This window comes from Ursus americanus, chromosome 9 (genome assembly GCF_024610735.1).
Source record: "Ursus americanus isolate L20-20 chromosome 9, mUrsAme1.1.p, whole genome shotgun sequence".
Classification (NCBI taxonomy): Eukaryota; Metazoa; Chordata; class Mammalia; order Carnivora; family Ursidae; genus Ursus; species Ursus americanus.
The window spans coordinates 50,614,474-50,638,367 of NC_142135.1; the positions used below are offsets into that span (position 1 = coordinate 50,614,474).

Below are 23,894 nucleotides of genomic sequence, written 5' to 3' on the forward strand. Positions count from 1 at the left end.
AAAGAAACCACCTAGCCACAAACATTCAGGGTGTCCTGAATGTCAGCACATTTTATACAGAAGATGCAGAACTTAGGTCAATTATGAATTGATCACCAGGATCTCCCTTCCCTGCATCCACCTTCCCCCCACTATAATCCAGTCTCCCACGACAGCCATGGTTTTCTTTTTGAAAAACATAAATCACAGCATGTTTTTTCTCTACTTAAAAACTTTCAAAGTTTTCCCATCATGATTAATATTACAACTTTCAGACATCTTTATCCTTCAAACATGATTTTACTCTCCCAATTGCTCTCCTTAATGGTAGTGCACATGGCCCCTTTTCTGTTCCTTGAGTCTCGTAAGGTCTTCTTCCTCCTAACCTGGCCATATCTCCTATCTAGAATGCTCTCCCAGAATCCTGGCAGGCTCTTCTCTTAAATCATAGGTTAGATATGACCTCTGTAGGCAACCTAAAATGACAGTCACCTCCATCTTAGATTTCTTTTTCTTTTATTTTAAGATTTTATTTATTTTATAGAGAAAGAGCACAAGCAGGGAGAGGAGTAGAGGAGGAGAGAGAGATGGGAAAGAATCTCAGGCAGACTTTCTGCTGAGCGCAGAGCCCACCACAGGGCTTGATCCCAGGACCTATGAGATCATGACCCTAGCCAAAAACAAGAGGCTGACGCTCAACCAGCTGAGGCATCCAGGGGCCCCATACCCTATATTTTAAATTTGGAAGACTCAAATAGGCTTTATCCAGTTTACAAATGTTTTACATTCTAACCACATTTCCAAGTGCTGCATTCAATAAATGGCAGCTTATCAAACTAAACTTAAAATGCCTTTTAGATTATAATGTCCTGGAAATTTGTATAATGTTTGCAATGGGACAAAATGGTTTTGAACTGGTAATTAAATGATAATGTAATAACATATTTATCTAGACACACAGGGCTTGAGGGAATCAGTTAGTGACGAAAGGTAAGTGAAGATTTCTGTAAAGACTCTAATGGGAGATAGCAAAGTGTGCCAGACCAAACACAGAGATGACTGCAGTTTTGAAGTCTGCTAAAAAAAAAATGACAACTCTGACTACCTCAACTAAACAGTTTAGGCAGTGCAAAAGATTTACACCATAAGGATACAAGTGAGCAAGGAGATGGCTCCACCTGTCCTCCCTAGTTCCTCATGAAGGCCTCCTAGGTGGTGCTTCCTGCAGCACACGTGGGGTGACTGAGTGCCCCAGTCACAGGAGCCAAGAAAGCACTGGCCTTCTGTGCTTTCTGTGCCATCAGGCTGCAGTAGGACCATGTCAAGCCATAAAGGTCTTCCTTTACGGAAGTTCCTTGCAGTTCCAAAATACCTGACAATTCTGTTGAGTGTCTTCTTGAGTGCAGCGGGCCAAGGCCTGGCCTGGCCTGGCCCTAGCTCATAAGAATAAGGAGGTGGCTGGCACGGAATTTCTTTGTTAGCCTAAGTCTATCAATCACCAGCACTAATCTTATGCCTATTAATCAAAATAAGGTCTGTTTTTGCTTAAAACAGAATCATGTTTTTACTGTGGTAAGTAGACAGGAATTAGAAGACAGCGGAAGGAGTGAGAGTTGGCCCATATTGGATTAACTAAAGTATACATATAAAAGAAGACAAAGCAACAGCAGCTCATGGGCTCAAGTCCCCGTGGATACAGAAAGATGAGCAGAGGAGTGTGCTGGATACACCAGGCAGACACAAGCAGCCAGGCACTCCGTCTGGTATGTCCATAAGGTACACGGCAGACTTCTACCCTTCAGATACTAAATCAATGATTAATTTAATTGGGTCTTGGAGAAGTTGGTTTTATAATATGTGAACAACTTTATGTTCTAAATAAGACTTCAACTGTATGTACTGAAAGAGAAAACATTTAAGAACATCTTTCACTTTTTTAGCCAGATAATACATGAATTCCTCAGTAAAAGTTGATGTAACTTACATAGATACATATTTACAATGCCTTCCTCAAAATATTTTTTTTAATCTGTTGGGTTTTACTTTTCTGAGCATTTCATATCTACGAAGCATTTCCTAATTTTCTCCAGTTCTTAGAGCCCCAGAACTTTCCAAGTTCACTTGCCTCTTACCCCAGTTCCAGTTAAGAATATACCTTAAAATTGAACAGAGCTATGTTTGAGTTTTGGTTCTGCTTCTTACCAAGTGGGGCAGATTATTTTGCTTCTCTGAGCCTTGGTGCTCATATAAAACAAAGATAATTATAGTGCTCACCAGTTTGGTATGCTGAAAGCAGTACCTGTGAAAGCAGGTGTCAAGTGCTCAGAAACATTTGATGCATTGCCCTCAATTACCCAACACTTTGTCATCTGTATCCATGCAGGCATTTAATCAACAGAAGTTATTGGCCATCTACTGTGTGGTAGGGCACATGCCTGACATGTGCGGCAATGAACAAGGCCCTTTGTGACTCAGCTCTTTGTGTGACCTTCCTCCTAGGATGCCCAGGAAGTTAGACTCATAGTGCCTGTACATTCCACCAGCAGAATACTTACTACTTCATATTGTACTCCTTTGTTTTCAGTCCATCCACCACATAGACTTAAGCAGCCCTTGACTGCTTATGCCATAGCACTGAGATACACATGCCAGGGGTTCAATACATTTGTTGCACATGAATGGATTGTGACCAACCTTGGAAATAACATTTTAAAATCGGGTATTTGGAACTCTTAGCCCCCAGTCAATTAATACTTTATAAACTACTCGCAAGTCCACATTGGACCGGGGGGGTTCTATTCTAACTAGGAATACTTTAGAAATTAGCTAGTCCAAACTGCATGAAGCCCTTTCGTAGAAAGTCTGCTATGCCCACAGAAGCAACAGTGATCAGGAAGGATCTGCGTGGTTGTCAGGTGGCAGTTTGCAGACAGACTCTTCTTCCCTAGACATGAATCCTAGAACTTGTATGCCCGAAAGCCCATCAAGTCGTCTGCCCCAAACCTCTCGTTTTGCAGATGAAACCTCAAACCAGAAAAACTATAGGAATGCAGTAAGCAAGTGGTGGGGCATCATGGAAAAAAGTCTCTGTGGCTCCCGTCTAGTGCTTCTCTTTCCTATGTTTGGTTGTATCCATAAAGACTTCGTGAATGAGGTTTCATAGCCATTATCTACGAATTCTTCTCCAGAGCCGGTGAAGGGAGAGTTCTCAATTTTGTCCCTGAGCCCAGGTTCCAGTTCTCCCTCTTGATTTAGGTTGACAAGGGATGTTAGTGAAGAAGGGTCATGAGTCATGCTTTAATACCAACAACAGCCAGGATGAAGGACTTCTGACATGAACCTAGCTGCATGCATCATACCCACTTCTCTGAAGTCTTCGAAAATCGCTGCCCTTCCAATGCCTGGAATCTCATAACTAAGGAGAACTGCTCCTCTGAATTAATGGAAACACGTGTCCCCTCAGTCACTGCTATAATCGTGTAGTCTCTCTTTCTGCCGATGAGCAGTGAAAACTTTCCTCTGAGGCTGCTTGTTAGAGAAGTTGCCTCTGTTGTGTGTACGGCTGAGCAAGGTTGCTGGGTCCTATAAATTCCTTGAGTAGACCAAGGCCTCTCCTGAGGGCCACTCTGGGCATCACTGCATCCCTGATCTCTTTCTTGCCCCTGGCAACACTACCTGACTGGTCTGCAAGATGCACTGGAGTGTGAGATGAAGCAAAAGCAAGGATTCCAAAGACTACTTACTTTCAGTTAAACCATATGGCCTGTCTTGTTGTCTAGTTTATAAAGAACCATTTTCAATTCTAAAGTTTCAATTAATAAAATCCAACTGCTATCAATTTCCCACGAACAGAGCAGCCTACAGGCCATTAAGCGGGCGTCTTGTCTTCGCCTTTCCGATGAGCTTAGAGTGCCGCCTAGTGGGAAGGATGTGTACTAGCACTTGATAACATACTCCGTAGAGGAAAACACTACCAGGGGAGATGTCAGGAACGCAACAAATGAAAATTCCCACAGTCTCAGTACTCTACTACTGTTTCACGGGTTTGTCAGACCTAAAGGAGGTATATTCCAATATTGATCTCGACTATCTCATTTAAGAAAGTGTACTACCTGAATGAGGGTATTCATCCCACCAGATCTCAACTAACCTAAATAGGATTGTATTTCATTTACCATAGAATATTTTGGTAAATTTTTCCGTTTAACTTCGTAAGGTAGGAACATGAAATTGAACCATGCCTTACCCATTTTTTTTCTATCTGAAATGCTAAAAAGTCATTATCAGCTAAAAAGTCATTATCGGGGGGCCTGGGTGGCTCATTCATTTAAGCCTCTGCCTTGGGCTCAGGTCATGATCCCAGGGTCCTGGGATGAAGGCCAGTATCAGGCTCTTTGCTTCTCCCTCTGCCTGCTGCTCCCCCTGCTGTGCACGTGCTCTCTCTCGCGCGCGCGCGCGCTCTCTCTCTCTGACAAATAAATAAACCTTAAAAAACAATAAAAATAGTCATTATCAAATTTTGATAAACTTTTCTATTTATTCAATTCTGTTATTTTACCTATTTAACACTGGGATGCCGGCTACACAACATTGATAGGTGCCTGTTTCTTTAAGTTCTTAATTGTTCTGTACCAGAACTCCTCCCCACATTTTCATTCTCTCACGTGCTCTTTATTCCTTTACAAAACCTTTTTCTTGTTCTTTATTTTTTTTAACTTCAGCTAGTTTTCTAAAAATTGTATGTCTGATTTTTTTGTCACCTTATTTTGAAAAAATAAATTTTTTCTCTTACTCCGTATCTTCCTTTTGAGGAGGAGTTTGATAATCCGAGAGCACTAGATTTGTTCGAATAATTAGAAGACGGAAAGCTGCTATTTGACTAGATAGAAATGGGACATTTTCCCATACTGTCAAAACCTATCACAGAAGCTAGAAAACCACCTGGATTTTCTACTATTTATCCCACTCCTTCCTCAGCTGAATTTCCACTCACTGGATGTTAGCCTTCCTCTTCTCTCTACAGCTGCAAGTTTTTTACTCCAAAGTCTGATGCTTCTACAGATTATCCCTTGCTCTACAGCCCTCTAATGATAGTGGCTCTAAAACACCTCAACTTTGATGTCTAAAGCCAAACTGATCCTTTTCATCCCCAGCCCCCGCCCCAGGTCTGCTCCTGTCCTGATATCCCTTATCTCATAGAAAATGGCCCAACTATAAGCCAAGTCACTCAAACAAGAAATCAAGGATTATCTATGACTCCTTGGACCCCTTTGACCTTCCTCTATATCCAAACCCCACTGCCATGCTCTCAGCTCAGGCCAGCCTCTCAGTAGATGTCTCCATGTTCACTTTGCTCCTCTCCAATCTGTTCTCTATTTTTGTGGTACATTAAACTTTGTAAAATGCAAATTGATCAACATTTAAGAATCCTCCACTGACTCCCAAATTTTTCAGCATAAATCCGAACTCCTACACTAGGGTATACAAGGCCTTCACCATCTGGCTCCTAGCAGCCTCGTCTTCCTCACTCACGGTCCTACATCCAGTGTTCCAGCCATCCCAGAGGCCAGCCTACCCACCTCTACCCCCCTGCCTTAGCTACCACTCAATGCCTCCTCAGACGAGTTCCTTCAGTACTTAACTCGGAACAGGCTGTCCAGAAGGCCAGCCTAAGGCATCCGCGCAACACTGAAACACCACATTGCATTGCATTGTCTTTTTTATGTGCTGGCCCTCCCCCAGCTAGACTTCTTGAGGGCAGCAACAGTTGTTATCCATTTTTGAAAACCTAATGCCCTACAGAGTGGTTGTTATATTCGTTGGAGAAGTTGAGACCAAGATGATAATGGAGAACCTTTGTGACTTCTTACCACGTGCCTGGTGTGACTTCTGCGATTTTTCTTTGTGACTTCTTACCATGTGCCTGGTCTAGACTTCTGCGATTTTTCATTACTTAAATTCAAATAACCTTCTAGGAGAAATACCAGTTAAGAGTCTAATGTTTTGCTATGAAGTGTTCACCCTTTTCACAGTCTGGCTCTCTGCTGCCCTCTTCACCCAAGGAAAGGCAAGGAATGGTCCTTTCTTATGTTCTACTACTGGCCTGGAACTATTTCCCTAAGGATTTTATGCCTGTGTGTGTCATCTTGTGAGGGAAGTGCTAGTATCAGCAGAGATGTAGGGAAGAGATTAAGGAGATAGGTATTAAATGAAAGGAGACCTGAATTCAAATTCTTAATCTTAATTTAGCAATTGTGTGGCCTCAGGAAGTTGCTTAATGTCTTTGAGCCACTTTCAATCTATTAATGGCTACTTATTTTATTACCTACTACATGAATACCTATTTCATTGCCATGTTTTACAAACTAAATGAAATATTAAATAAGACCCTTTGCACTTAGTTGGCATGTAGATACCATATGACAGATGGTGATAATTGTTATTTAAGATACCTTTGTTGCTCTGAGAATTGACAAGAGCATAAAGAAGGCATTTGTTAAGCATTAACTTTGTACCGAGTACTGTACTAGCCTTACATACATACTCCCATTTAAATCTCATGACAATCTGATGAGATTAATTGTAGTATCCTTTTAGTTCATTCAAGAATTTCAGCCTCAGAAAGATTAAGAAACTTTCCCAAGTTCACATTGCTAGACTGTGACCTACCTAAGAGTAGGATCTGTGTCTTGTTTAAATTCCCACCATCTATCATCGAGTAGTTTTTGGCAAACAAACACATGAACAAATGAATGAATGAATTGGGCAACATATAAATGAAAATATAAGCCTTATTTTCCAGGTAGCACAGACTTTACATGTATCACACTCAAGGAAACAAGTCTTACTGAAATATTAAGAAATCATGCAGATTGTTATTATGGATTCATAAAAGGTACAGAGTGTTACACACCACTTTATGCTGAATCTATTGGTTTATACAATATATTTCGGTTCCAAGTGTCTCAGGAAATCTGTGGCCAATTATTAGCTGACCACTAATGGAATAGAGACTTCAAGGGACACACACAACAAAGAATATAGACTTCATAAAATTAGTTCAGAAAGATAATTAAACAAACAAGTACAAGAATCAACAACAACAAACACTAAAAGTGGGTTATACTATTCAAATATATAATATTGAAAATGTCCCATTTTCAACAAAAAATTATGAGACACACAAAGCAACAAAAAAGTATGGTCCACACACAGGAAAAGAAAAAATGAAAAAACAATAGTGTAGAATAGAAACTGTGCTTTAAAAAGCCCAGATGTTAAACTTACTAGACAAAGACTTTAAATTGGCTATTTTAAGTATGTTCAAACAATTTCTAAAGAGCTAAAGGAAATGATTAAACTCTCCAGTTAAAAGAGATTGGTGAATGGATTTTTAAAAGTAATATCCAATTACATGCTGTCTACAAAAGACTCACTTTAGATTCAAGCACAGATATAGATTGAGAATAAAAAGATGGAAAAATATATTCCATGCAAACTGTAATCAAAAGAGGTCTGGAGTAGCTATATTAATATCAAACGAAGTAGGCTGTATCACAAAGATGTCGATATTAAAGAGATGGCAGGAAAACCAGAGGAAACTTCTAACTTGTACTTGACTGGAGCTTGGGATAGAGCTCACGGTGAGAGATATACATGATGACAGAATCATGATTTATTAAACTCTGTGTGTGTGTGTGTGTGTGTGTGTGTGTGTGTGTGTGTGCAGGAATCTTCCCCACAGATTTCCTCTACTCAGTAAGACCACCAACCTATCCCTGCAAAGGCAGTAAGCAGGAGAAGGGGGTGGAGGGGGCACCAGAAGTGCTCACTTCATTTGTCATTTGTCTCTCTCAGGAATCACAGTCTACTGCGGCCTGTTGTCCAATGTCTGTAAACTATTGTTTCATGTATTTTGTCCAGTTGTCTAGTTGTTTGAGGGTGGGGGGTAAATCCAGTTCCTGTTATTCTATCATGGCCCAAAAATATGTAAAAAGTTCATAGTCATTCATTTAGTAAATGTTTATTGAATACCTAATGTATATGAGGAACTGTGCAGAATCCTGGGATGCACTATTGAACTGGAAGAGGTACAGTCCATGCCCTCATGGTTACCCAGCCCAGCAGGGAAGAACAAAAATAATTAAGCAATCATTCAAGCAATATGAACCCTGATAGATGATTAGAGAGAGCAGAGTACTGTGAAAGCATACAACAGGGAGACTTGATTTAATCTGTGCAATCAAGAAAAGTTTCCCGAAATAAAGAACATTTTAACTAAGATTTAAGGAATAAGTAAGATTTGGTATCTGTGTGTGGATAGTGGGAAGACTGCTCAGAACAACATATGCGAAAGGCCTGTGGCAGGATGGATCCATTAGAGATCAAGTCCAACCCTTAGAGTTCCCAATGAAGAAACAAAGGTTCGGAGTTTATGACATAGATGATCATACTGTGTTAGCAGCACAGCAGGGGCTGGAATCCAGGACTCTTACCTCCAGCTTTAGTGTTCTTTCCATTCCACTACACAGCTCAGCAAATGTAGGGAATACTAGAACATTTTATATAATGACATTTGTCATTTTATGGTCCATGACATATTATGGGCAATACATAATTTTGTCATTTATTTTCATTTAAAAATAATTATGACCAAATTTTTAGTCATGATATACTTTTAATTGCCTCTATTTTTATGTATTTACAAGGAATATGCCATAAAGGGTAAATAAATGTACAAGAGGGCACAAAATAGAAAAGAATGAACATTCACACATTCAGCACGCCAAAGCCATAACAGCATCATAATGGCCTGGGAGTGTTAACATGGCTTCCTAAGTGGCTAAATTATACCCAGGAGATCCTCGCTCAGCAGTGTAAGCTGTTAGTGCTTTAAGACATTTTGGGAAGTGCATCCATTGCCCCATTCCAAGCTTAATTGCCATAATAAATGTCAATTAAAGCTCCTTTAAGATTTTAAACTGCAAAATTCAAATGAAACTACTTATGTATAGACTCACACAAGACTTCCCAACATGAAGTCTCTCCTACAAGAGACATGGTATATTTACATTTACCATGGGATAGATATGTTCTAACAGATACATACAGCAAACTTGCATTCACTTAGAAAAGAAAGTTTTTTTCTCTAGCTATCAACACATCACTTTTACATGGCTTATAAACTGTTACATGTTTTATATGTTAATAGAAGCCCATTTTCTTTCAACAAATGTATAGAAAACACCAACTATGTGCCGGGACCGGAAATACAGTAGCATGTAACAAGATAGAATGCCCCCACCCACCAGCATGGGGAGATCCTCCAAGATGCTAGCAGGAAGTCCCTTTCCATCCCTGATTGGATGTGTACACATGAGTCTTTGTAACTTTTATTTATAAGGCTTAAAAGACAATTACTCATCCAGTGTAAATATAAAACAGGGTCTTTGTTAACTTTTGAATGTGGCAAAAACATTTTTTTTATGTCTTATGTACAGCTCATTAATTTAGGTGTCAACGAATTCCATTTTAGTTTAAGTAGCCCAAGCTGTCAATTGTTTGATATCATCATCCTCTTCTTCTGTCCTCCTGGAAGATGCTGGAACATAAAATGGATAAAAATGAGCAATTGGTGACATTCACACCTGCAGCACGGAAAACAGGTTTGCATACAGGTATTTAAAGGTATATATTTATGAAATAAAAAACAAGTGCTAAAAGGGATAGATCTGACTATTTCACGGAACTGTCTGACCATAGGCAGTTGAGGTGGGCAACAGACCTGCTCGGGATCGATGTGCAGTGGAGGATGTGCCTGACATTCTCCCTGGCATTCTATCTGGCTGTGCTGGGAGGGAGGAAGAAGGCACATTTGGAAGCCGGATATTTGTCATCTTCTTATTTAATTCTTCCTGCTCCAATTCTTCAAGTTCTGCCATCAACTCATCCTGAACATAGGAGAAAGAAAGAATTATGGAGTTAACGTTTCAAGAAGTGGGTTTCCTCAAACACAATAATAAGAACATCTGCTACCCAATTGATATGTGAGAACCCAGTGAAATGGAATATTTATTTTAAAACTAAGTCTTTTTTGCAACACTGAGCAATGATTAAAAAATGAATATTTTGGGTTGTGCAAATTTGTCGTAGTTAATCTTATAATACTTCAGTAAACAGTTATTCAAGTAATTTGTGCTAGCTGAATATATAACCTCCACAGTTTCTAGGAAATTTACACCTTGCATGTCATTTTCTTTTTTTTTTTTTTTTAAGATTTTATTTATTTATTTATTCGACAGAGATAGAGACAGCCAGCGAGAGAGGGAACACAAGCAGGGGGAGTGGGAGAGGAAGAAGCAGGCTCATAGCAGAGGTGCCTGATGTGGGGCTCGATCCCGTAACACTGGGATCACACCCTGAGCCGAAGGCAGACGCTTAACGACTGAGCCACCCAGGCGCCCCTGCTTGTCATTTTCTAACGTATCTTTTCTTTTCTACTGTAACAAATTATGAATCTGTAAAACTTTAATTGAAGAAAATAAATATTTTCATCTTGGCTAATGTTTTTGAAAATAAAACAACAGGTATAGCAAAACCGTAATGTACAGAAAGTAAAAAGAATCAAAGATACTATGGTTTCCCTGTTAAATTACCAAAGTCAATATAAATCATGCTGTGGGTTTGGTTTTAGAAAACTTCCAACTCAAGGTAGGTACACTGTACTTCCTTCTTTTAGCTACAGTGTCAGAGAATCTGGTTTAATCCTAAACTATTCTCTGCCCTAAGAACCTTCGAGAGGCAAGACCCGTTTGAGACTTTAAAGGCATAAGTCATCTTATGTCAGATATAACTACAGTAGTTAGATCTGACTGGATCCATGGGTACTCACGTAGAGTCCAACCCCCTCCCCCCACTCCAGGAGAGGTTGGGAGTCAAAACTAAATTTGTCATTATTAGAATTCTAAGACTGTCACTATTAGAAATGACCTAATGCACTCCTATATTAGACCAAGGAGATTCTTTGTTTATTCATTCATTCATCATTGAACGAATTTATTGAGAGCTCACTCATGGTCAGGTATTGAACTCAATGCTGGGGATGGAAAGTTGAATTAACAGTCCCTACACTTAAGGAACTCATTATCAAATGTGGGAGAAAGGTAATAAACAAATCATTATCTTATATTAAAGTGAGAGTAACAATACTCTGGGCCAAGACAGGAGTTACTTAAGCCAACCACAACATTTGATCAAGTCAATTTATATCAGATGTGCAGCAAGCTTAATGATTGTCTGACCACTGTTAAATCTACCTCATGAAAAGGAAATAAATCACGAAAGTGTATGTCATCACTTTGACAGGCCAGTGAAATAGTATGGCCAGGGTACTTGTGTGCTTTCGGTTTTCCACAGGCAGTATGAATAAAGTGCCTTCAGAATGAATATTCCGATGCCTACTTCTGCTCAAAAAATAAATGGGAATGAATATAGCAAATATAGCAATGGCAGAACACACTATCCTACACTGAATGCGTGCCTGGATTGCCAATAGCACTTGATCGTTATCAACAGCACCAAGAAGATATTGATAATTTCTTTAGCAAACATGACAGAATAATAATCTCCTCCATCGACTATAGACTTTGAGTACCAAACACTTGTTCACTGATAAAATAATTTTAGAATTTAAGAAACTTCAGAGATAATCTAGCAATCCAGTAATTTTTCTCTTACAGATGAGAAAACCAAGGGTCAGAAAAATGAAGAGACTTACACAAAGTTGAGTAAAAAATGGCAGAACCCAGATGTCCTTGTGAACCCAGAGCCCTTTCCACCATATCATAATGCACTCATTAGATGCTTATTAGTCTAACCAGGGTTAGGCAACATTTTCTGTAAAGGGCCCGATAATAATATTTTAGGCTTACTGGCCACATACAGTCTCTGTTGCATAGCGTTCTCTGTTCCTATCGTTATTGCTCTTATTTTCTGCAATCCTTTAAACATGTAACATCCTTAGCTCAGGCACCATACAGAAAGACCATGGGAGGGGTGCCTGGGTGGCACAGCGGTTAAGCGTCTGCCTTCGGCTCAGGGCGTGATCCCGGCGTTATGGGATCGAGCCCCACGTCAGGCTCCTCCACTATGAGCCTGCTTCTTCCTCTCCCACTCCCCCTGCTTGTGTTCCCTCTCTCGCTGGCTGTCTCTATCTCTGTCAAATAAATAAATAAAAAATCTTTAAAAAAAAAAAAAAGAAAGACCATGGGAAGGATTTGGTGTAAAAGCCAAATTTTCTAAACCCTGGTCTACACCATTTGGGAGGGGGGTTTAATTTTAATTCCAGTATAATTAACATATAGTGTTATATTAATATCAGGTATGTAGCATAGTGATTCAACAATTGTATGCATTACTCAGAGCTCCTCATGATAAATGCACTCTTAATCCCCTTCGCCTGTTTCACTCCTCTCCTCATCCACCTGCCCCCAGAAAAACCACCAGTTTTTTCTCTATATTTAAGAGCCTGGTTTTTTTATCTCTTTCTTGTCTTTGTTTTGTTTCTTAAGTTCCACATGTGATAGTCTACACCATTTTTAAAAGTTGTTGACACTCAATTCTCATTTTCCAGGTTTCCATGGACCACATCCCACTTAGTAGATGTATCATTTTTAATACCACCTAGATGTAGGAAGTCAGATTCCTACCAGTCAGAGAACTGGAAACACTTCGAAACATACACTAGTCCTACTTATGTGTGCTTTGAGTAGAACAATTGAAATTCACAGTTCAGACGCCACCATTATAATTAGAGTCTCTATTATTGGACTGATTAATCTAAATGGAATGTGTGTGTTAATAATGCCACTCTACATTTATTTTGTTTCATAGCCTGAGTAATAAACAGAGGCCGACTAACCTCTAATTTAACAACTACAGAGCATGATAAGTCTGTTCCTTGCAGAGTGACACAATCTGCTTTGTTTTGCCCAGATGTGTGAGCACTGGGTTCCTTGTAATGGTGCTATTTAGGCTTCAACCATTAAAAGTCACTAACTCTACATAATCACATGCTGCCTTCCTTAACAGCTGAAAACTTAATTACGGGGTGGTTTGCTAAACCAGAGTAATCTTTCTTTTAAATCAGGGCTACCAGCACTTCATTTTCCCCTAAAGAGAAGTACATCACTAACAAATATATCACTTATTCTTTAATAATATTTAAGAAAATATTTAAGAAATCCCACCTGCTATATCAACCACAACGCTCTGTTCTTTACACTGCGTCACCTACCTCATCGAAGTCATCGCCAAACCCAACCCGTTGAGAAAAGGCTTCTGAGATTTCTTGGGCAATATCCTGCTGCTCTGTGATCTCTTGCATCAAATCATCTATTTTGTTCAGATCCCTGGGAGATAATATGTTGTTGAAATATTTTAGCAGTTTACTTTAAAATTATGAATTTAGATATAATCCCACATGAAAAATGAGTCAATGTAAACTCTTCGTTATTTCAGTAGGATAGCAAAAATTTCTGGTGATAAGATTTATCAACGTTAACAATAACTTGCATTTCAAGAAAATCAATAATCCTGCACACACACACATATTTTAAATATTTGATAAACAGCCATTACATGTGGGAGTCACTAGAGACTATAACAATATTTGTAGATGCATTTTGAAATTTTGTCTGGTAGGTAGGGCATACGTAGAATTTAATATATGCTATGTATCAACTCATCAGGAAATGGTGCCATGGACCACCAAGGACCACCATGACCAAGAGAAGCTGTGGCAACACTTAGCAGTCACTATCTGACAGCAGCCTTTTAGAGAAGCTGAACTCTGGAACCAGAGATTTTCTAGAATGCCTCATGGTTCTGAGATCCTGACTCCCTGAGGGCTTTCCCACAGCTACTGATGGCAGGGGGAGAACACTAATGAGAACAGGGTGAGGCCTTGGCAGCCCTGAGAAGGATCGACACCTTTGGCACAGGAATCCAGGTAGCCCCAGGCCCATGACGGACAGCTGCTCTGAAGACAGTTTGTAGCACCTGAACGCTACCCAACCTCCCCACCCCCCCTCCCCCAGCCCCAGGACCCTAACCAGCAGCCTAGGCTGTCAGTGTCTGAAGACCAGGATCTGGACTGCTTCTCTACCACCCTGTTTCTGAATCATTCCTCCAACTCTGAAGCTAGGGCAAACTGACGGCATACCAGAGAAGTGACAATTTTCCTTATTATTAAGCAACCTAAACACTGAAATGGTGACTCCCGGTGGAAAACACATTTCGCAAGTTTCCCAGACTCTATATATGGAAAAGCCAAGTATTTTTACATAAAAAGCTTTCTTTCAGCATTCACCTCTCACCCCTTATTTCCAATTATTATAATTATATTTATAACAAATCTACAAGGAACTTATTTATGAAAAGGAGTCAAGTTTGGGCCTGAGGTTGAATTTTTCTCAAAAGGAATACAGTGGAAAGCAGCTGTTCAACTACCTGGGGAGAAAGGCTGTGATTCTGGGATACACTTAGCCCCCCGCCTACAGCAGTGAGAGAGGATTTTGACTCTGATAATGACTGTAATGATCTTTCTGAAGCTGTCAAAATGACAGCCGATTGTCAATGAATTATCAAGGCAAGAAAATGTCAGCAAAGATGTCCTCACTGGCCCCAGCCTCCCCCTCTCCCACTTTTCCCATCCACAGACACCTCTCTATATCTCTCAGGCACTCATTGTTCTTGTGCATCTTTTTTTTTTTTTAAGATTTTTTATTTATTTATGTGACAGAGAGACAGCCAGCGAGAGGGAACACAGCAGCAGAGTGGGAGAGGAAGATGCAGGCTCCCAGCGGAGGAGCCCGATGTGGGACTCGATCTCGGAATGCCGGGATCACGCCCTGAGCCGAAGGCAGACGCTTAACGACTGGGCTACCCAGGCGTCCCTTGTTCTTGTGCATCTTTGACCCAGACTTCACCGTGATATCCAATCTCGGGAAAGGATCAGGTCCTGGGCATTGATTTCCTAGTGTGAATGTAAAGCAAATTATCACCAGCCCCACTACCACCATGGATATCGATACCGAGGCCTTACTTTGTGCCAGAAACTGTGCTAAGTGCATTGTAGCTAGTATCTCATTGACTTTTACAACGGCTACACGAAGTAAGTACTATTATTATCTCCAATTTACAGCTAAGGAAATTGAATCAGGGAAAGGCAAAGTAATTTGCTCAAGGACAGCTGGTAATGAAACTGGGATTATAACTCAGAAAATCTGAACTCAAACCCATGCTCATAGCTATTATTCTAGGTCAATATTTCCCGAACACCTGTTAGTATCAGAGTCACCTAAGGAACTTGGTGATAAAAACAAAAAGGCCCAATCCCTCCCTTCTTCAAGAAGCCTGGGCATCTGTGTTCTCTTTTGTAGTTTTCCAGGTTTGATAACCACAGTTTGACAACCATTATTCGATAATTCTAACACTCTCACAGGTGTTAACATTTAGGCCTTTTTTAAAACTATAGTGTGAGGGGCACCTGGGTGGCTCAGTCGGTTAAATGTCTGACTTCAGCTTAGGTCATGATCTCAGGGTCCCAGAATCGAGCCCTGTGTCAGGCTCCCTGTTCAGCGGAGAGTGTGCTTGCCCCTCTCCCTCTGCTCCTCCCCTTGCTTGTGCGTGCTCTCTCTCTGAAATAAATAAATAAATAAATAAAATCTTAAAAAAAACAACCTATAGCGTGAAAGTATTTGCAGGTGGAGTGTCAGACAGTATTGAGACAACTGGGAAGCATAAGGGTGAAATGAATGTCTTCATTTTCTCATGGTCTTTGTTTTTTTTCTTACTCTAACTTCTTGTCTTTCTTTGAGGGGGCATTCCATTCCAACATGTCAAAAAACCTCAAATGAGCAACTCCATTCCTGCCAACATCATTATATAGTTCCAAAGGCTCTTCCCAACATTGAGGGAATTTATGACTTGGAGGGAGACCAAAGTCACTCACATGTTTTCATGAACTGCTTTCATCGCTTTTGCCGCAAAGCCCATGTTTCTTAACACCTCGGTGTTGGTGTGTGAGTTTTCCAGGGCTTCTCTCTGGAACTCAAGGGTGGAAAGTGTGCCATCAATCTGAGTAAGCTGCTTCTCAAACCTCTTCTTTCTCTTTAGTGCCTGTAATGCAGCTAAATAAGGGAGAAGCCACATTTAGAAGGAGAAAGCCCAAGCCACTTACTCAAGAGACATTTGCTCTACACCAACCATAGACTCAGCCTTGTTGATCCCTACAGACAACAAGGATGCCAAGTAAAGCTGAGAAACTAACACTCACATCTGTCCTTTCAATTACCTGCACCAACTACCACTCCCTCAAACATTTTGTTACTCTTTTCTACCAAAGATCTGGCAACAGGACGAAAAGTCAGTTTTCATATTCCAAAAAATACAGCTCAGAAGTATTTCTGTTGGTATAGGATGGATAAAAATATGAGTAAAAATCATGCAGTAGAAAAATAAAACTTTAGAGGAAGAAAAAAATCTTAATAAGTGTCTATTCTAGCCCAATTTCTTTATTTCAGAGACAAGCTAATCAAGATCTAGAGAAGTTATGTGACTTTCTTGAAGGCAGACAGTGAGTAGCAGCTGGAACCCAAACCTAGGGTGATGAGATTCATGTCTTGGTCTAAAATGATTATGAGATGGTCAGCAAGGTTACATCTAACCACGAGCATCCATAAAATCAGCACTGTTACGGGTCATATTCAAGGATTAGATGGCATGCTGGTAAGAGAAAAAGTGTTGCTTTCAGCGAAATATCCAAATACCCTCCTGTTAGCTCTTTAGCAAAATAACTTTACCTATTTCATTTGAAAATCACAAAACTAACAGTCCTTTTGACTCTGGTACCCCTGCAAAAAAATACCTTAAAATATGAGTTTTGATAGGGCATTTAAGGAGAGTGCAGGAAAAGAGCATCAGAAGAATGTTAATATAAAGATGATTAAGTGGAATTGACAAAAGAACTCAATTAGCTACATGGTGTCAGAGTGAAGCACATAAGTTACTGCAACAGAAATTTCTGAGAGAAGGCTATCTTCGAACTCTGCTTTGGTCAATTTATTCTTATAATTCCAAGAGATTTGGTTTACTTATTCTAATGCTTTTTGTTTGGTGCGCAAGACCCATAGCCATTATAGCTTCTTGTCAGATTTCACTGTTTATCAATATGAAATATTACTCTGTCCCATTTAATCCTCTTTGCCTTAAATTCCATTTCTTTTATATTAATGAGTCAGCTTTCTTTTTGTTATAATTCGCCTGTAATAATGTTATGGGAACCTCTATTTCAAAATTGTTTTCCATTTGCTCTATTGCACCAATACAGATAGCATATACTTGACTATGTAGTTGGTGTGACTGTTTTCAACCCATTCAGATAATCTCTATTTTTTAATGTAAGATATTAACTCATGTTATTTATTGTGATAACTGATATATTATCTAATATCATCTTTTTATTATCATCTTTTTGTGTTTTCTGTTATATTTTGTGTTTAATTCTGCTGTCTTGTCTTTATGTATATTGATCAAATTTTATTTGTTCATTTCCTCCCTTTAATTTTTTGGACAGTTATATATACTAAATTCATTCTCCTAAGAATACTCTTGTATTTAAAAAAGACACATACAATTGAGTTTTCTATCCATATTGAAAATTAATCAGTATTTATAATTTACTGTTCCCAAATAAGATTCCTTTCTCACCCAAGACTTTCCAATGTTTGATTGAAATAATCTGCAATTTTATTAGTTCGAGATGATTACTAGTTGTTTTTACTATCCTTTCAATTTTTAAAGGAACTTTTCTTAACAATTGCATTAAGTTTCACAGATACAATTTCAACAGTTTACAATAAACCATAGTATTTGCTGGCTGATTTTCTTACTATTGATTCTTGTATCCTATATCATCCTTTCATGGATTATTTTTACTTTACTGGAATAAACCTTAAAGTGTTGTATTTTTTTTTTCCAGAAAAGGTGCATAGATATAAATTCTCTAAATACCTATAGGTCTAAAAATGTCATGTTGCTTCAAACTTGAATAAGAGTTTGGATTTTTTACAGAAATCTGGGTTCAAAATATTTCAAAAATTTTGACTATTCCATTGTCATTGGGTAACCAATATTCCAAAAGTTTGATAATAATATTATTTTTATCCCTTTGTAGAAAATTTGTTAGCGTATTTCCTCTTTGGAAATGTTTAAGTTTTTTTTTTTTTTTTACCTTAGAGTTATGAAATTTCACCAGCATAGGACTAAGTGTGTACTTTTTATTTTTTGCTTTTCCCAACTAAATATTTGGTGAGTTTTTTTTATTCTGAAAAATTAAGTCTTCCTTCAGCTTGGGGAAACTATTCTTTAATGTTTTTTATTACTTCTTTCCCAGCCATTATTTCTGCCTACTTTCTTGTTTTTGTTTTTTGGTTTTTAAAAAGATTTTATTTATTTATTTGAGAGAGAAAGAATGAGAGAGAGAGAGAAAGGGAGAACAAGAGCAGGGGGAGGAGAGGGAGAAGCAGACTCCCTGCTGATCAGGGAACCATCGCAGGGCTCGATCCCAGGACCCTGGGATCATGACCTGAGCAGAAGGTAGACACTTAACCAATTGAGCCACCCACTTTCTGAAATCCCTATTTATTTCTGTATTATAATCTAAATTGTACCCCTGTCCAAACCATTCTCTGTTTTGAAATCCTTATATGATGGATGTTGGATTCCTTGGCTCTATTCTCCAATCTATTAATTTCTTTCTCTTTTTGTTCTATGTTCTGGGATAATTCCTTAACTTTATATTCTGAATTTCTAATTAGTCTTCATACATCTATTCTACTTTTTTGCCCTCTTATTTATTTTCAATTATGTTTTTTAATTTCTAAGAACTTTTTCTTACAGCTGCTCATTTTTATGGCAGCCCGTTCTTGTCTCATAATTCAATAGCTTCTTGAATCTCCCTGAAGATACCAACACAAGTTTTGTCTTTAACATTTTTTATTTCCTACATTCTCTCTCTTCTCTTGGGTTTGGTTGTTTGTTTTGCTTATCTTAACCCATTCTTGCAATTTCTTTCATCGAAATTCTTCTGAGTCTGTGTTGAAAGCTCATACTTATAAATCAAAGACTAGACTAGCTAGTATAAGTAGCTGGGCTTCTTGTAGTTACGTAAGTGTATTTTCCCATGAGGTCTCTCTTGAAAGGCAAGGCTGCCCAAAGCTCTGTAAAAGAAGTGGGTGTGGTATTCCATGGGAGGGAGCAAGTAGACAGGCTTGACAAAGAAAGGCTTTATTTTAGGTGTGGAACATTGTTCTCTATCTCCCTGGTGAGTGGTAACTGTCTTCCCCATCCCTCCCTGACCACTGTGGAAGTCCAGGGTTATTAGGTTTTGCTTGGCTTCCCTCTCCAGGTGCAAAATCACAATTTAAGTCCCTGCTGAATAGCACTGACACTTTATTTAGGAAAGAGTTTTTATTTGTTTAACTTGTTCTTTAGGAAAGAACTAAAACAATTTTTTAAAAAATTATCTGGCATAAAGGCCAGGTATGATATCACACAAAATCACCCTGTAGACAGGCTCATCACATTAACGACCAGAGCTGTGTAAGAGTTTTCTCCCCAACACGCGAAGAATGGTCAACTGACCCTCTGTGCTAATACCCTACCTGTGGGTGCATTCGTCCTACTGTATTACAATTATTTATAAAACCTATTCTACTCCATCTCCCCTACACTAGTTACAAGCCCTTTGAAGAAAGATGTAGCATCCTACTCTCCTGTTTCCCCAATTCTGGCCTAGTTCTGGCACACGGCCAATAAAATATATAACAAAAATTAACATTGAGTATTTGGTATATGCCAAACTGGTGTTAAGTGCTTTATGTGAATTATGTCATTAACTCTCACAAAAACTCCAAGAGTAGATATTATTATTGGTCTACTTTACAGAAGATGAAATGAATAAATATTAAATAAATAAATCTGATAATTTTGTAAACATAGTATAATGACAGCATGGTATAATAGAAAAAGTATTGCCTTCAAGGCCAGAGTGTGACTTCTCCCATGACTTAATAAATGTGTACTCTTGGGTGAGTCATTTCCCTCTTTAGGCTTCAGTTTGCTATTCTGGAAATGGGTATATAATCCCCACAATAAAAGGTGATTGTTTTAAGAATTAGGGATAACTTATGGAAAATACCTTACACAGTCCCCATGCAAGGCAGACACTTAGCAATTAGATATTATTATTAAAAATAGCAATTTATATACATTTATTAATTAATGCAATTGTGTATCTTATTTCTGAGACCAATGAGCAAAAAGTCACCTGTTTTTTCATCATAACTCACATAACAGGAAATAATATTAGGAAACATTAGAAAATATTAGAAATATTTGGGGCACCTGGGTGGCTCAGTCGTTAAGCATCTGCCTTCGGCTCAGGTCATGATCCCAGAGTCCTGGGATTGAGCCCCGCATCAGGCTCCCTGCTCAGTGGGAAGCCTGCTTCTCCCTCTCCCACTCCCCCTGCTGGTGTTCCCTCTCTTGCTGTGTCTCTCTCTGTCCAATAAATAAATAAAATCATAAAAAATATATTAGAAATATTAGAAAATCTTAGGAAGCTAAACTTCAAATACACATCTCCACCCAACATACCCAGAAGTGGAATGTTCCAAGGGTGTCTCCTCCCTATCTTGTTAGGCTGGTTCAGTGTCTATACTTACTTGAAACCTAACTGGTATCCATTGACCCAAAAGCATTTTCCTTTTCTTTTTTTTTAGAAAAATTTTAAATTTCTCTATTAAAAAATACACCATGTTTCCTAGTAAGAATTAATTTTAGATTACTTTCTAAAAATCAAAAAATGCAATTTGATATAAAGGATGAGACTTCAAAGTTCCTAGCTTTACATTTTAATCCTACCCCTACCAGTTAATAACTGTGCATAATAACCTTGGAGTGTGACCTTAACTCTTAAGTGATGTTCCCTACTTAGATGATAATAATAGCAATAATAATACACAGATGACAACAGACCATTGTACTCTGGAGTCAAGTTGCCTACTTTCAAACCTAGGCTCCATCTATCCATAGCTGGGTGACCTTACATAGGTTGCTTGTTGGAAAACAAGGATACAACTCATTCAGTGGTTAAGGATTAAGTGAAATAACACATGCAAAGTATTTAGTGCCGTGCCTGACACATAGTGAGTGACTACTAAATACTAGGGATCTTCATAATCATCATCATTATCTCCTTCTCAGGATTGTCAGAACCATACGGTGGGAGCCACATGGTATAATGCCCAACCTTGCAAATGTTTGTTGTTAATAATAATGAGTTCTGGTTTGGGCACAGTTTTAAATGCCTATGTTAAGATACGGTTTCTGCCCTTCAAATTACGTGGGAGAAATTCGAAAATTTACTAAGAGTTGAGATCTCAACTTACACATTAATTCCCATACCAGAAACTAGGGATTGGCCTATACCAGAGTCCTAATCTCAGAGGGAGCCAGTCAGGTAATGAAAGGTAGGTGAAGCAGAGAGAGGTTAGGGAGAAAGGCCTTCTTTGTTTTCTCACCTGTGAGAGAGAAAAAGACAGAGGAATATTAGTCTCCTATAACAATATACTATAATAGTATAAAAGTGATAATAAATGGCAGTAGACCCTGGCCCCAGGATCAGGGAGTCAACAGGAAGAAGCAGGAACTCTGGCAACCAGGCAAGCATTAAGCCTGATCTACCAGAAGCAACCCCGTCGGGCCCCAGTCCACGCCTACCATGCCCCGCCTTTCGCAAGCTCAAAAGAAGCAAGAAATTTGGATTTGCGTGCAAAGTCCTTCAAATTTAAAATCTGACTTCCATGTGTCAAATCACCTTGGGTGAGCAAACCCAGCGATTTCTGCATAGGCTGGACCTGGCCCCAGAACACCGGACACTTCCTGTGACTTCTGCCTGGCACAGGACGCTTCTCCCAAACACTAAGACAAGAGCCTTGCGTTCCCAAGAGCCAGAAAGTGTATGTGAAGAGTGTCCTCGTGAGCTGGTTCTCGCATGAAAAGATGATGCCTCAGGCCCACCAGGAGTTAGACAGGCTTTGATTCTGTTTTCTAATTAACAATCGGGAAAGAAATAGCTGCCTATTTTCAAAGACACGGAACAAACACTGCAAATTTAGCAGTGCTCCTGATCTGGCAAAGAAGGAGGTTTCCAGAGCCATGTCATTTAACCTGCACAGAAGGTGCAGTTCCATCTTCAAACTCCCGTATGTGCTTTTAAGCAGCAGGTGACACCTGGACAGCATTCTTTCTGAAACAAAGGAATCTACTGTATTCTTTTGTGGTGGAGAAACAGCCAGGGGTTTTGTCTCTCCGCTTCACAGTGATGTTCCTTCAGCAATGGAGTCTCAGAACAATGTCCTGCACGGACTGCTGCGAAGGGATACATGAGAGCTCTTACCAACACCTTGTGAGGATGGGGGCTGAAACTTAAGAATTACTCACTTGAACCAAAATTCCACCGGCCTTAAGCAGCTTGACTCCACTACTACACGGCCAGAGGAGGAAGGCTTTCAGTCATCTATGAAAAATAACTGAAAATGGCAGAAAACAGTGACAGTTCCATTGTTCGTATAATACATAGGGCATCTTGGTTTTAAAGGTCAATCTGTTCTTCACTCATGGAGAGTGTATACATCTGTGCATCGTTAATCCATTAGTTGGCAAAAAAAGAACATTTTAGAGACCATCATATCCAGCGACAATAGACAAACCTGTGTGTGAAATATGAAACTGCATTATGACAGCTCTTCTCTCTACCAGGAATGGTTGATCTCTAGAGAAGTCCTAAAAGATGGGGCCTAGAAGAGAAATCCCAGAGAGTGCTTAAGAGACATATGTCACACATAATTGGTCGTGTCGTATTTGCTTTTAACTGGGAAGTGTCATAATCATGCTGTTTTATTTGAGAACCTTTAAGGTGAGCCCTGTTCTTACTCACATACAAATCACTTCATTAATTAAAGAATACCTTCTATTTATGGCACCTTGTTGTAGTTCTTGAAAAACACAATCTGAATGAGCATTATGGTAAGCATTCCACAAACGGAATAAAAACAAAGTGTTTCTGTTCAAAGTCAGATCGAAAACAGCTGGGAGAATACTAGAAAGCTGTAAGGTTCATTTGGCCAGGACCACCCCATTATGAATTTTCCTGGCCTTCCTCAGTTTAAAAAAATACTCTCATCCATTCATTGCAGCCACTCCGTGAGTATATACGGAGTATATACCATGCGGTCAGCACTACGTTAGGTACCTCAGGGACAAAGAAATAAGGCTGTAATCTCAGAGGGTCAAATACGAAGTGGGTGTTCAACCACTTATTCATCATTGAACAAGCATTTAGTAAGCACCCAGTATCTCCCAGACGCTGTGACTGCAGTTACTAACGTGTGTAAGTTACATTTCAGTAGCAGAGGAGACACAGAGGGAGAATGACAGGGGCCATGTAGAAGGTAGGTGGTGCAGACAACAGACAAGCTCTCTCTGGAGGGTAAGGGAAGGTGCCACAGAGGAGGCGATGTGGATGAAGCCAGGGTGACGGTCTACACATGGACGCAAACAGCAAACACACCACTCAAGAAGGAGCACGAGTGATAAAAGGTGTCACCGGATGGATTCCTCCCAGCCCCCAACACTCTCCCTGACGCAAATCTCCTGCTGGACAATGTGAAGTTTCTGGCTGGGATACATGAGAAGCCAGAAACCATAAACCCCCAAATAGAGCAAATCACACCAGCTTGCCACACTGGCTAGATCTTCTATGTTACCTCCATATTTTCAGAGGTCTCACC

General features: G+C 39.4%; 1 protein-coding gene across 1 annotated transcript in view; it reads right to left on the minus strand.

Moving 5' to 3' along the window:
- Positions 1–6,752: 6,752 nt before the first annotated feature.
- Positions 6,753–23,894, minus strand: part of CHMP4C (charged multivesicular body protein 4C) — a 28,892-nt gene continuing 11,750 nt past the window's right edge. Inside the window, exons 2-5 of the mRNA XM_045806054.2 lie at positions 15,992–16,169; positions 13,274–13,388; positions 9,764–9,929; positions 6,753–9,580 (exon numbers count right to left, since the gene is read on the minus strand). Coding sequence (XP_045662010.1) covers positions 9,516–9,580; positions 9,764–9,929; positions 13,274–13,388; positions 15,992–16,169 — 524 coding nt within the window. The 3' untranslated portion in view covers positions 6,753–9,515. The remainder of the gene's footprint in view (positions 9,581–9,763; positions 9,930–13,273; positions 13,389–15,991; positions 16,170–23,894) is intronic.